Consider the following 14,032-nt stretch of genomic DNA (forward strand, 5'->3'; position numbering starts at 1 on the left):
TCAATATTGAATCCTTAAAGTATGTGACACATTGTAACAGTAATCCTTATGAATAAAGCAGTTTAATCCAAGTCTGCTGTAGAGACATGACTACTTTATTTGATGAATAGGTTAAAATAAATGTAATAAATCAATTGTAAAATAGTTCTAACACTGCATAATCTTCAATGTAAAAAAAAAAAAAAAAGGTTAATCCTTACATTTAAAGTTATTCAAGCACATGCTTTTTCTTTTTCAACGTAGCCTTAGAATTTGGCAGTGTAATGAAGATGCCTTTTGGACCAGCCATCATGTCAGGAGCGTACCTTTGATGCCTATGCCTTACAATTCTGTCTATTGCATCTCACTAGATTTTGGAACAGTGGGAATATTTAGTATTATTACACGGCTCTGTGGAATACTTGATTCTGATTGGTCAATCTTGCCATCCGGCAGTATGTTATTCCCAGAAAACAACCGCTGAAAACAGATAACGCAGGCTCATCCGGGTTACTGAAGTCAGCAGCACTATACGCTTGCTAGGAACGGTTTTTCTTCGTGGAAGTTTTGCGTTTGGTGAGCTAATAAAATATTAAAACTCAGTCAAATCAATATTTTATGTACAGTTATTTAATTATGCCATCCAGTATCGTGGACTGGCTCTCTTCTGTTTCATACAAACGCAGCTGCTGCCATTTTGTGACTATTGTTTTGTACACTGTTGGATTATAAGATAACAAACAGGTACAATTTTAAAACAGTTTAATCTGAAATCAATATCTCTTATCTCCTTAATTATTTATGTGGCGAAATGCTGTGTAATAAGTGGTATGACTGTACCGTATCCCTTAAATGTCCGTCTAGTTTGATCTTGCCGCTGCATTTGCTCTCTCTGCGGAAGCTTTGCGTTTAAAGGCCTAATAAGATATTTTAACTCAGATCAATATTTCGTGTCTTAATTATTTACATTGACATGACAGCCATCGGCACTGATCCTCAACAAACTCGTATCCATACCAGCGCGATGACTTCGACCTCCAACCAGATGGAACTGGATAATATTCTGAATGTTCTGATGCAATCTGACTTCTGACCTGTAATGCTGCCTGAATCATAATCACACACTGTTCGCTCGTTGGCCAGAGGAGAACTGGCCCCGACTGAGTCTGGGTTCTCCCAAGGTTTTTTTCTCCATTCTGTCACCTGATGGAGTTTTGGTTCCTTGCCACTGTTGCCTTGGCTTTTGGCTTGCTTAGTTGGGGACATTTAATATTCAACAATATTATTGATCTAGAGAGGAAACCCAAGGTCTAGCTAGGACCAAGGAACAGGACCAGAGCACACAACGTTTTAAATAATTTATTATTGGTACAAAACGACTAACGTTTCGACACCCATGCGTCGTCTTCAGAGTCAAACAATCAATGGCAACGATGTACAGATTTTAAAGAATCAAAGTTCAAATCATTGGCCACAGGCCTAGATGGGTGTGGTACATCAATTAATCAATCATATACAAGCACTCAGGTGTAGACCAAAAAAAAATAAAACAAATAATAATAATAATAAATAAATAAATAATATTTTTTTTTGTTTATATATAAATTAAACACCTTCAAAAAAAACACACAAAAAAAACACAACACCTTCAGAAAAAAGAAAAAAAGAAAAAGTACACACATAAATGTAAAAATATACATACAGATCCGCTAGCAACATGTATACAAGTGACTCCGTTCTATAATATTATTGATCCTTACTTCAGGTGGACGATGACGTAATTTTCTAGAAACAAACTTTGCTGTATTATTTTTATGTTATCACTGTGAACTTGTGTGAAGCTGCTTTGATGCAATCTGTATTGTAAAAAGCGCTATATAAATAAAGGTGACTTGACTTGGCAAGTAGCCGTGTAATAATCGGGATAGTGTATATCCTGCTGGTTGTTATCTCAGAATAAACCCCAACAGGGTGATGAAGACCCTGACGCGAAGCGGAGGATGTAAGACTTGTAAGGATGTAAGACTTGCATATTGCAGTCTTAACAATATACAAGTTTCACCTTATTCTGTGTTGTTATGGATTTTCTTGGTCTACTCTCAGCAGTATATGAGTATGTCCCTGTGGTAAAGCTCCTGTGTGATTCCCGCACTGAGCTGCTGTGCTTGAAGTCGAGCCATAATGGCATCTCATTAGATGGAGATAATGACAGCAGGGTGAGCCCTGAGGAGCCCACCCGGACGAGAACGCCCAGAGAAACCTCACAGCGACTCTCGCTCCTCCACGCCTCAGGGGCCGATAGAGAGAACTGAGGCTGAGGGAAGGAGTGACAAGCAGGAGGAAGTGGGTGATTTGATGGAAAAACAGAGGGAGAAGTGGTAAAGAGGGATGTGGTGTGTGTGCATAGACAGTAATCATGCGAACAATGGTATTTTTGTTCAAATGTCAGTTTTAATGTGCTTGTGTTGGGTGTGCTGCAGCATTTCACTATAGTCAGTGGTGTAGTCTACGTGATACGCAGGTATATGCCTTATACCCACAAGAAAAGGCCAAGGATTTCCGTATACCCACATAAAAAATCGTGAGGATACGTAACAACTTCGTTTTGTGTCAGAACTTTCACACTTTCATTCATAAATTCACCCCGTCAGTGTTTGCGAAGCGACACCGAATCGCGGAATCCAGTCACAAATGGAGCTTGCTAAGCAGAACGTCATCACGGAATTTGGCTATTTTTGAATGAATAAATCAAAAGTAGGGATATGATATGGACCAGTGTCTGTGAATATTAAAGTTAAGAGACTTCAATTGTTCTACGCTAGGGCTGTGACGGTGGCAGTTTTTTACCACCGCGGTGGTAATGGACCCAAATACCGGCGGTGTTGCGGTGTTTGGGGGGTTGTTTTGAAATAAATAAATAAAAACAAAGAAACAACACAATAAAGCCTCTAAAGCATTGCAATAAATATCAGTAAATACTGGTAACTTACATAATATAATAAATCTATTCTATTTAAGAAAAATCTTAATCTATTTAAGAAAAAAAAAACTTTTGTTTAATATTTCCACACAAAGACGCGTGATACAGCCTACCGCTCTGCGCTTTGAGAGGGATGTGGGACACGAGCAGGAAAGAGACCATCAATCTCTTTTCTGATATCTTCATGTTTTCTACTTGTAAAAGGTATGAAGAGCGAATTTTATCTTCCACATGGGCAAGACATTTAAGCTATGTTTGCGCGCTGCCAGAGAAAGCCAAACTAAAATCACCCGCGCGTGTGAAACGCGCTTTACAAATGAACTTGACGCGCCTATACCAATATGTCTAATAACAAGCACAAACTGTGTTAAAAAGAATTTGACGTACATGTAAAAAATGTAGGCTATATCTGTCCTACAGCGTTTTTTCTACTTTACCACAGTAAAGAATACGAAAATAATCGACCTAAAAGCGAACAAAGGAAGAAACGTTTATAATCCCCTTTGGAAATGGGTGAGACGCGAGTGAAGGTATGGGAAAAGAAAAAAGAGATTCCATGCAGGGATGAGTCACGATTTTTGAATATTCGATTATGTTCTAATGTCTGTTGTGCGATCATTCTCTAAAATAAAATCTCCATGTTCTGGTGCTGATGCGGTTGACGCGTTCATGTGGGTGACGCTGCCAATAACGCACACAACAGCTGTCACAAACCGGCAAAAGTAATGATTATGAACGTGTCAAATATAGCAAGGAGACATTTGAATTGTTTATTAATAAAGTGGGGTTTTTTGTGTCAGTGTTGGGCTGCAAAGATGAAGTTGACGATGCTCACTCGTCATCTTCGCAGTGAACGCGCCTATAGAGAGAATTGCACACTAGGCTATACGGAATACATAAACATATGCTAGTCGGTTTATTTTCGTTTTTGTTTAATTTAATTGTTTCTATATGGAATAACTAATGGAATATTTTTAAATTCGCTGATTATCGGGTGAAGATCGCAAACCAGAATTCAAAGCCGACAAAGTTTAAATTTATGGACTCACGCACAACTCTCTCATTCGTCATGAATTCAAACTTTTCCATGGCTGCGCCTGCAATATAACATTTAATTGCTAACCTATTATTTATTTTGTAAACAAAGCTTTGTGTGTCATAATATTAATGTAAAACAGCATTCACATACAAACTTTTTTTTTTTGCAAACCACCGCCGGTACTCCTCAGCCACCGCGGTGGCGCTTTACAACCGCGGTGGTGCGGTTGTCAAGTTTACCGGCACAGCCCTATTCTACGCGTCTCTGGGAATGAGCGCTCAGTGTGTGCTCCACTACACACACACACACACACACACACACACACACACACACACACACACACACACACTGAAGCAGTGGTGGTGTGTGTTTTCAGCGTTTCACTGTATTGAGACATGATGTAGGATAGGATACACATGTGCACTTTCATCGCAGAGCTGCTATGAGAGTCACTGCACGAGAATTTCACCATTTAATTTGACAAAACTATCGTCATTCGTTTCATATAGCCTACACATAGAAACTGTAATGTCTTCAGAACAACCTGTCAAAATAAAAGTTCGGTATAACTTGAAGAAATTATAACAGAAATATATTACTATTGCACAGTAGAGTATACTTCAAGTAGGCCTAATAATAATAATACTAATAATAATAATAATAATAATAATAATAATAATAGTTTATTAAAACACACAGAAACTCAAATGTCTACAACCCACCAAAATAAAAGTTTGGTCTAACTCAAAGAAATTAGAAAGAAATTGCACAGTAAAATGAATTTTAAAATAATAATAATAATAATAATAATAATAATAATAATAATAATAATAAAATCTATTAAAACGTTATTTTAAGGGAATATCACACAAGTTTTCATACATGTTATAATTTAAACAGTAAACAGGGAGGTTATATTACAGTATACTCACTACAAAAAACTAGACTACACCACTGACTATAGTCTTCCTCGGGGAAGTCACGTATGTTAACATGCACTATCTCCACTCAACACTGACTGGATATTTTTGTGTCTCTGATTGTAAGTCACAGGTCATGAGGCTTAACCTGTTTGTGTGATCTAGTTTTGAGTACTATGTAAGCTCTGGGGAATGCGGTACCTGTGTGTTTGTGAACACATGACCCAGGAGACTGTTACATATGGCTTCATGTGCTTTTTTTCTGTCTACCTATATATAAGAAGTGAAAAGCGGTTTACAAACCTCTATAGTGACCTATGTATGTGTGTGTGTATCACTCAGGTGCTATGGAGGAGCTGCACAGTTTGGACCCGCGCCGGCAGGAGTTGCTGGAGGCCAGGTTTCTGGGTGGAGTCAGTGGAAACACAGTGGGCAGCACTGGCAGTGCTAGCGGAGGAACCAAAGTTAGTAGCCGAGTTTATCACCGGACTGTTATTGTGTTATATGTGTTGTGTTATACTGTATATGTGTTGCAGACAATGGTCATGTCTAAAGAGAAGGTAGCGTTTTCGTATGAAAGGCACCATTATGCCTCGTGTTTGATCTAGAACAAATTCAAGGACAGTTTAGAGCTCACCAAGCAAATATTGACTACAGTGCCTATTGACTAGGGGTGTCCCCGACTATGGATTTTCATAGTGGAATCAGAATCGTCAAGTCTTGCCTATAGTCGACTAATAGTCGAATCATGTGTATGGGGCGGGGCTTTAACATTTCAAAGCCGCGATGTACAGAAAATCACACAAAGATATAGAAGAAAATGTATAAAAACATTTTGGATCAATAAAACTAAGAAATAACATAACTCCAGAAAGGCCACACTGCAGACAGGATTTTCATTTCACATGCAAATCAAATTAATTCGGCTAAAAGGCTCTAAGTACAGCACAACATCGATGCACCGAAAAAATAAACAATTAATTTACAAAATTAAATTAGAACAGAATATACCTTTCTAATAAATAAAAATACAAAACGAATTAAATCAGAATCAAGTCACAAGATGAGGAGCAAATGTGTGCAAAATGCCTAAAGTGCAGGGGAACATATATTCAAAACACAAGCCACAAATAGTTAGATTAGATAACCCTGACAGATCAATAAATAAAATAAAAATAAAGAAATTATTAAAATAACGATAGTAGCCAGAATTTACAATTGTCTTTTTAACTGCAGAAACAACAATAAATGCTAAACTGGAGTGGCAGTCTTTTTAGCTAAAAATGTTCTCAGCATCCAAAAATCTAATTAGAACCGGCTGAAAAGTTTTGAAATCACTTGATCGAGAGAGAAAAATCCAGTCTTTCACTCTGTCTGTGTCCGTTGGAGTCTTTTCAAATTGTGCACGCGGATAAAATACACTCTAAAACACTTAACGTGAAAAACGTTTAACGACTTAATCCCCTAAAATAGTTAAATTAAAATATCAAATTATGTAAAGAAAACGCTTTACTATTGGAGGAACGCATTGCGTTCATATTCTAGGTTCATTTGGTTATCTGCACATAGTATGGTTTCTTAATAAAGTGTGTACTGTGTACATGCATTAAGCCACGTTAAAGTGCCTTTTAAGCGTTTTAAAAGCTTTTTTCACATTAAGCATTTTAGAATGTCCCGTGGAAAACCAACTTGTTAACGTTGGCCGGCAGAAGTGTGATCATGGTTTTCCTGATGCTAAATCCAGCCTTGGAGAATATCCTTTCTGATGGTGTACATCCACACTTTAGATTTTCTTATCCCAGACATTGTTAAAGATTTAAATCCTTGCCACCGAGACGCTCCTCTGTCGGTCACGGATTGAAAGTGAAACTTAAAGGAACACGCCAACTTTTTGGGACTTTGGCTTATTCACCGTATCCCCCAGAGTTAGATAAGTCCATACATACCATTTTCATCTCCGTGCGTGCCGTAACTCTGTCTGACGCACCCACCGCTAGCCTAGCTTAGCACAAAGACTGGAGGTAAACGGCTCCAGCTAGCATACTGCCTAGAGCCCTGCACGGGGCAAAACATCCAGCCCTAACCGAGACCTGGCCCGTTGGTGTTCAAGCCCTAATCTGGCCCCAGCCCGAAAACGTCTGCAATTTTTCACCCCGAACCCGACCTGAGACCAACATCAATATCACTTTGAGCTTTCTCTGACGCGCGCTCTCTGATGCGCGCTGTCTCTGCTAGACGCACACACAAGACGCACACACATACACACACACGCTACTAGGTAAAATTTTATTATAGGCCTCAAACATAACTACCACCACCGACAATTATGCCCACAAATATTAATACAGACTGTCCATTACAGAGAAGCATAAGCATTTGTATAGTCACAGTGTGTACAAATAACATGGTCACATATTCTCAGAAGGCGAAGCACTGCTACTTGGGCGGAGTGATTTGCTCGCAGCGCCTGAGAAGCCCCGTGGTGAGGAGCAGAGAGTTCGCTCAGAATTGGAGTAAATCACTCCGCAGAAGTAGCAGTGCTTCTGAGAATATAGTTCCCAGTATGTATACGGTTAGAAGATGTCTGTGTCTCATGTGACCATGTTATTTGTACACGCTGTGACTATACAAATCACAACATGTAAATAGGAAAATGTTGGTGTTATTTTGTCACTTATTGGGATTAGTATGCTAGCTGTAGCCATTTACCTCCAGTCTTTGTGCTAAGCTAGGCTAGCGGTGGGTGCGTCAGACAGAGTTACGGCACGCACGGAGATGAAAAAGGTATGTATGGACTTATCTAACTCTGGGGGATATGGTGAATAAGCTAAAGTCCCAAAAAGTCGGCGTGTTCCTTTAAATCTGTCACGGGGTGTTTTGATTTATTCACGCACGTTAAAAAATATTTATTAAAAGCTTTCTTTGAAAATTTTTATATACAGCATTATCATAATAGGCTGAATATTAACGTATTGACAGAAAACTGGTAGTTCTATGTGAAATCAGACATTGAGCGCCCTCATATAGCCAAAGTGGCATGATCCTCGTTTCATAACACCTCTGCGAAGATTCGACCGTGAGATCGGTAGTCGAATCAGGCTCCTCCAATCGAAGCATCAAATCTTCGACTATTCGGGGTCACCCCTACTATTGACTATAATACATTTGTAAATGTATTTGTTTTAACTGGTTCTTCAGACACCATTTTTATTCACCAATCTGTGCACACAGCCTTGTGGGATATAATAGACCGAGGGTTTTCATCCGGGGGTCCACAGAGGAACCGCAGGGGTCCGTCGATTTAATGTCCGATTACACAAGTTTTTGTTGAATTAATACATGGGTAAAAAATAACATCACAAAGTCGAATTTAAATATAAGCACCCTTAAAAAAAGAACATACTGGCGAAACGTCACTGTGTTTGCGCTCTGGAGAACGTCAGATGTTTCTATTTATTAAAACAAAAAATGTGTTTTTGCAGTGGTGAGAAATGTAACCAATAACAATAATGTTTCATTTAGTTAGAATCCAGTCACCGCTCAAAACGCATTAACAAATCCTCTCATTCACAAACAAAGACGTAAATAATCTATTCCTTATGCAGTGTAGACTACTTTATTGATTTAAATGGAACTTTGTGAGATTGCAAACTGATATGAGTGACAGCTTTTTCAGTGATTGTTTATTCAGTGATCTATTTGCGCTCTTTCAAGGCTATGTAATCCATTGAAGATTTTTTATATATATATATATATATATATATATATATATATATGTATATGTATATATATATATGTATGTTTGTGTGTGTGTGTATATGTTCTGCTAAGAGGAGAGACGGCCAATTACACACTGCAAAATATCAGAAGTGACATCTATATAATAACACTAATTATAATGAACACACTAAAAGCAATTGACATGGTGATGACTAGAACGGGACAAAAAATGGCATGTCAAAATAGATGCGCGTGATGTAAATGCAGACTAATAGAAACATATCTGTATCAATCACTGATCTATATAAATGACTGGATCTAAACTGCCACCAGAAGTGTTTGAGCGGCTATTTTACTCTTCCCTAGAGGGCATCATTGATTTACAGCCAAAACATTGACCTAAAACCACCCGATTTGCAGCGTATCAGTCGCAAAGGAGTAGATTTACGATATATACATGTAAATGAATTGTTACTTCAGATGTTATCTGTAAGGTTTATGGTCTTTTCGGAACGGATTAATCAATATATTGAAATTGTTAAAGTGGGTGTGTCTACTGCACACTTCCGACACAGGTAACCGACCTAACACAAACTAGAGCCCGACCGATATGGATTTTTGGGCGCCGATGCCGATACCGATAAAAAAAAAAGCCAGATACCGATATATTGGCCGATATTATTTGTGTGTATATTATAATACAGTAGCAATATTATTTATGTGTATTATAGTACAGTAAGTTTGGACACACTTTCCAATTGGTGTGTACAAACTTTTGATGGGTACTGTATATAGAATACACAGTATAAACAGAATAAATATATAAACGTTTTGCAATGATCACTCAAATGTGGTGATCAAACACTTGTGTGACAAAGATATGCAATGGAGGCAGGGTGAATGATAGAATGAGAATTTGAGCTGTAACCAAACTAGTTTGCATTGCATTTTATATTATATTATACTCTAAATACTCTTCTATTTTTAATCTTAATTTAGTGGAGGAAGAACTCAGATCTTTTTAGTAAAGTAAAATTAATAATATCATAATGAAAACGTTTATAATTACATATATACAGTAGTTTTATACTATTTTAAATAAGTAGTAAGCAAAATGTACTAAACGTGAAACTAGGCTACAGGGCTGGACCCGAATATTCGTTCGGTGGGTTGGTATTCGATTTGAAAATTTGACATTCGAATATTTGTTGTTGTTTTTTTTTTTTCACATCTGGGATCCCCCGCGAAACGGTTCTCATTCGCGCTTGAATAAGGCCGGCGACACACTGACTGCGTGGCATGGCCGTTTTTATTTCGGCTCCCATGTTAACAGGTTGGAGTTTGCACACTGCCTGCGTGAGACACGCGTCTCTCAGAACCGACGCGCAAGTCTTCTCTGGCAAGAGCGCAGAACAGCGGAGTTTGTATGGACCGAAGTGCATGCCTGAGCTTGTGTTTTGGATTAAGCTGTGTTGCTTTGACATTGTGGAAAATAGAATAATAGAAACAAAATGTATTAGACTTTTTACCCGTTATTATCAATCTAAATTAATCTCGTTTTTTAATTTAACTTAATTTCGTTTTTCTTTATTTAAATTTCGTTTAATTTCTTTATTTAAATTTCGTTTAATTTCTTTATTTAAATTTCGTTTAATTTCTTTATTTAAATTTCGTTTTTCTTTATTTAAATTTCATTTTTCTTTATTTAAATTTCGTTTAATTTCTTTATTTAAATTTCGTTTAATTTCTTTATTTAAATTTCGTTTAATTTCTTTATTTAAATTTCGTTTTTCTTTATTTAAATTTCGTTTTTCTTTATTTAAATTTCGTTTAATTTCTTTATTTAAATTTCGTTTAATTTCTTTATTTAAATTTCGTTTAATTTCTTTATTTAAATTTCGTTTAATTTCTTTATTTAAATTTCGTTTTTCTTTATTTGAATCTACCCTTTACTGTGTCAGTAATTTTGTTAGTCAGAGAAATATTAGACTACCTTAAAAGTATAGCTTAATTTAACAGACCTGTGTGTGCATTTTATATCACTAACAGTGTCCGTTCTCGGACGCGTTCTCTGCCCGCGTGAGGTGTGCCGCTTCCCGCTCGCGCTGTTCTGTAGTTTACTAAAAGTGTATTAATTCTGAACGTGTCGCGTCTCCATCTGGCTACTTTTAATGCAAAATGGCCCTATATAAAGTGTTATAATTACAAAAATTATTGGAATATTGCTTTATGTTGTAACGTAGCAGAATGAGCTTTAACACTGTGTCTACACTGGACGCGGCTGTTATTTTTTTTGCCACTTTTGCCAGTTCTTTGTAACAGCTTTTAGGTGTTTTATTGGCAGCGCCATCCTTACATAAATCACTGCACGCTGCATTTTTTTAAATATTAATTTATCGGCCGTTATAAATGCCGATACCGATAGTTAGGAAAATGCCTAATATCGGCCGATAATATCGGCCTGCCGATATATCGGTCGGGCTCTAACACAAACATATATTTCTTTTGTTTGGTTAAGAATTAACACTGTAGTAAAGCGCGCCGGTGATCTTTAGCTTCAGCTCATGCGGCTCAAAACAGCAATGCAGGACTGACATATTACATAACATTATAATGAGAACAGTATTGTAATAAAACATTGTGAATTTCATTATTTTATTTGTAAGGCAATTGTTTTTTTTGTTTTTTAAGTTGGCCATAGGAGTGTAAAATATTTTTTAAAACTTGCACAGGTTAAAACTAGGCTGAACTGTATATGATTCTTTTATGTTGAAGTGCTTGGGACATGCATTTTAATGTTGAGACTTTTGTTTTTGTAATCAGGCTCTCAGAAATGATATAAAAATTTGGATTTAGATTTATCGCCCAATATATTGTTTTCCTGCTTTCAAATATAAAGAATGATCGTATCGGCCTGAATGTTCATATCTGCGCATCCCTAACTGGATGCAGACGTGGCTTCTTTCCTCTGAATTCTGCTTGATAAGGCAGCATTTTAAATGTTCATGGAAGAGACTCGCGTCTTCCTACTTTCGTAATGAGCTTTTTGAAGAAATGACATTCTGCCCGAGAGGTTCATGTCAGGTTACAGTGGACTTCACACTAAAACACACAATTCTCTTTCGCTGTTTGATGTATTCTTGCTTGCACAACTGTCCTCTCCTTTGAGTTGTCAAATCATTAATTCATAACACCTGTTGCATGAATACCTCATATTCATCCGCCTTTACTCTCAGCTGGCTCATCTGCATTGATTCATGTAAATGTGTTTCTCCTGTACAGACCTTGACAAACAACGAATGTTCCAATCACAGTTTTGGTAGTCTGGGCTCCTCCAGTGATAAAGAGTCAGAGGTAAGAGGTTTTATTTTTTTATGTATGATTGTAATCTTTAAACCAAATACCTGTTATATATTGTGGCATATTTCCAAACAGAATATTCAGTGGGAAATAATTAGTGCTGGATATTACAAGACAATACACGTCATGATTCATTACAGTTAGCGATAGACTGATGTTATTGCCCTTACTGATTAATCAGTTGATATTTTATAACTTTAAGATTAACAGCATTAGCCAATAATTTATTGGCCAATTAAAATGATAGTTGAGCCAAAAATGTTAATTCTGTCATCATTTACTCACCCTCATGTCATTTCAAACTCGTAAGACTTTCGTTCATCTTCAAAACTTAAAATGAAGATAATTGTAAAGAAACCTGAGAGATTTCTGTCCCTCCAGTAAAAGTCTGTAACCAAACCTGACATATAATGAACAGATTAAATTTAGGCTTTTATTTACATATAAACATTCATCAACTCGCATACATTGAGCACAGATTTATTTTCATCAGTAACATCAAATAAACAGAAGCTCAAACGTGCTTGCTTAATGTACAAGAACCAATGGCAAGTACGGTTGAGCTTCTGTTTACCATATGTGATGATGATGATGATGATGAAATTAAATCTGTTCATCACAAAGTGATTGGGTCTCTTCAGAAGACTTGGAGTAACATTACTTTTACAATGTCTTAGAAAGTCCACTGCACTTACATTTGTATCCTTCAATGGAGGAACTGAAATCTCTCCGGTTTCATTAAAAATATTATATTTGTGTTGCTGTATATTATTTATATACAAAAGGGTTTGGAACGACATGAGGGTGAGTAAATTGTCTTTACTTTTTAGAGAAGTAGTCATTTGGCCTAGTTGGAAAGCTCAATCGATGGCCATTTTCTGCTTTCGAATCTTTTATTAGTGAATTTTGAGTAAGTATTTGTTAAATAAGTGTTCATTGGCATTCAAGAGTAACGCTTATGAACACGGCTATGGCAATAGACCTTATTCAGGGGATAGACGTCATATAGAATAAAACAGATGAAAACAAGACTGTGAGGGATAGACTAAGTCTTTATAATGGCAAGTACTGTATATGGGTCCTTCTGTACTTCTGTCCAACACAGCCTTGTTTCCATTCCAGTCAAAAAGGTATATTCCCAATAAAGAAGGACTCCATCCTGTTTTGAAGTTTCTCATCTTTGGCGAACACCTCAGAAAATACTTATTCAAAGTTCTCTCACACGAAATATTGTCTCTCTTCATTCATCATAGCAACTAGATCATGAGAATCAGCCTTCAGGATGCTTATTTCCATGTAGGCATTTGTGCTGTTGAGTCTTCTCGCTGTTCAAGGCGTGTGGCGCTCCTCCTGTAATCAGTGAAGCTGGCCACTCTAGAAGTTTATCTGTGGTTGTATCTGTACAGCTTTTATCCAAAAGGACTGTAAATGACAAAGAAATAAATAGATGATCAGTAAACCGTTAATTGATGCAGTGAAGCATTTGCTCCAAACTGAGATCTGTAATGGATATGCTTTTCTAAACTGTTCACGGTTGAGTCCTGATGAAAGCTGTTGTTAATAACTCTGTTCATAGCTCAGCAGATGGTGCAGAGACGTTCTGCTGTGTTTTCTTTGAATCAAAGCGTAACAGAGAAATTGATGCGTGTGTGTGTGACTCAGGCCGATGGGAAATGTTCCCTGTAATGAAGCTCTAGTTCTGTGGGTTGAGCTTCTGGCTCGTAGAGGATGCTGTGTCACTGTGTGTGTGTGTGTGTGTGTGTGTGTGTGTGTGTGTGTGTGTGTGTGTGTGTGTGTGTGTTTAGGTTTTGTAGCAGACTCAAGCTGGGTTGGCATCTGTCATAACCCCCAATAGTTAAACCATCAGCAGGCAAAGCACTACACATGTACACACACACACACACACACACACACACACACACACACACACACACACACACACACACAAAGCATCATAGTAAGATGAATTGTCCTCCCCTCCCCCTGCACAACACACCTGCTGTGACATAAATCAGAGCAAGAGGAGGAGGAAGC

At 37.3% G+C, this 14,032-nt stretch overlaps 1 protein-coding gene across 10 annotated transcripts in view; it reads left to right on the top strand.

Moving 5' to 3' along the window:
* Positions 1 to 14,032, top strand: part of tlk1a (tousled-like kinase 1a) — a 48,707-nt gene that overhangs the window by 16,649 nt on the left and 18,026 nt on the right. For all 10 annotated transcript variants that reach the window (XM_084121454.1, XM_084121451.1, XM_084121458.1 and 7 more), the window contains 2 exons: positions 5,261 to 5,382; positions 11,921 to 11,992. In XM_084121454.1, coding sequence (XP_083977580.1) covers positions 5,261 to 5,382; positions 11,921 to 11,992 — 194 coding nt within the window. The remainder of the gene's footprint in view (positions 1 to 5,260; positions 5,383 to 11,920; positions 11,993 to 14,032) is intronic.

The sequence above is a fragment of the Abramis brama genome (genome assembly GCF_963993115.1).
Source record: "Abramis brama genome assembly, chromosome: 8".
NCBI lineage: Eukaryota > Metazoa > Chordata > Actinopteri > Cypriniformes > Leuciscidae > Abramis > Abramis brama.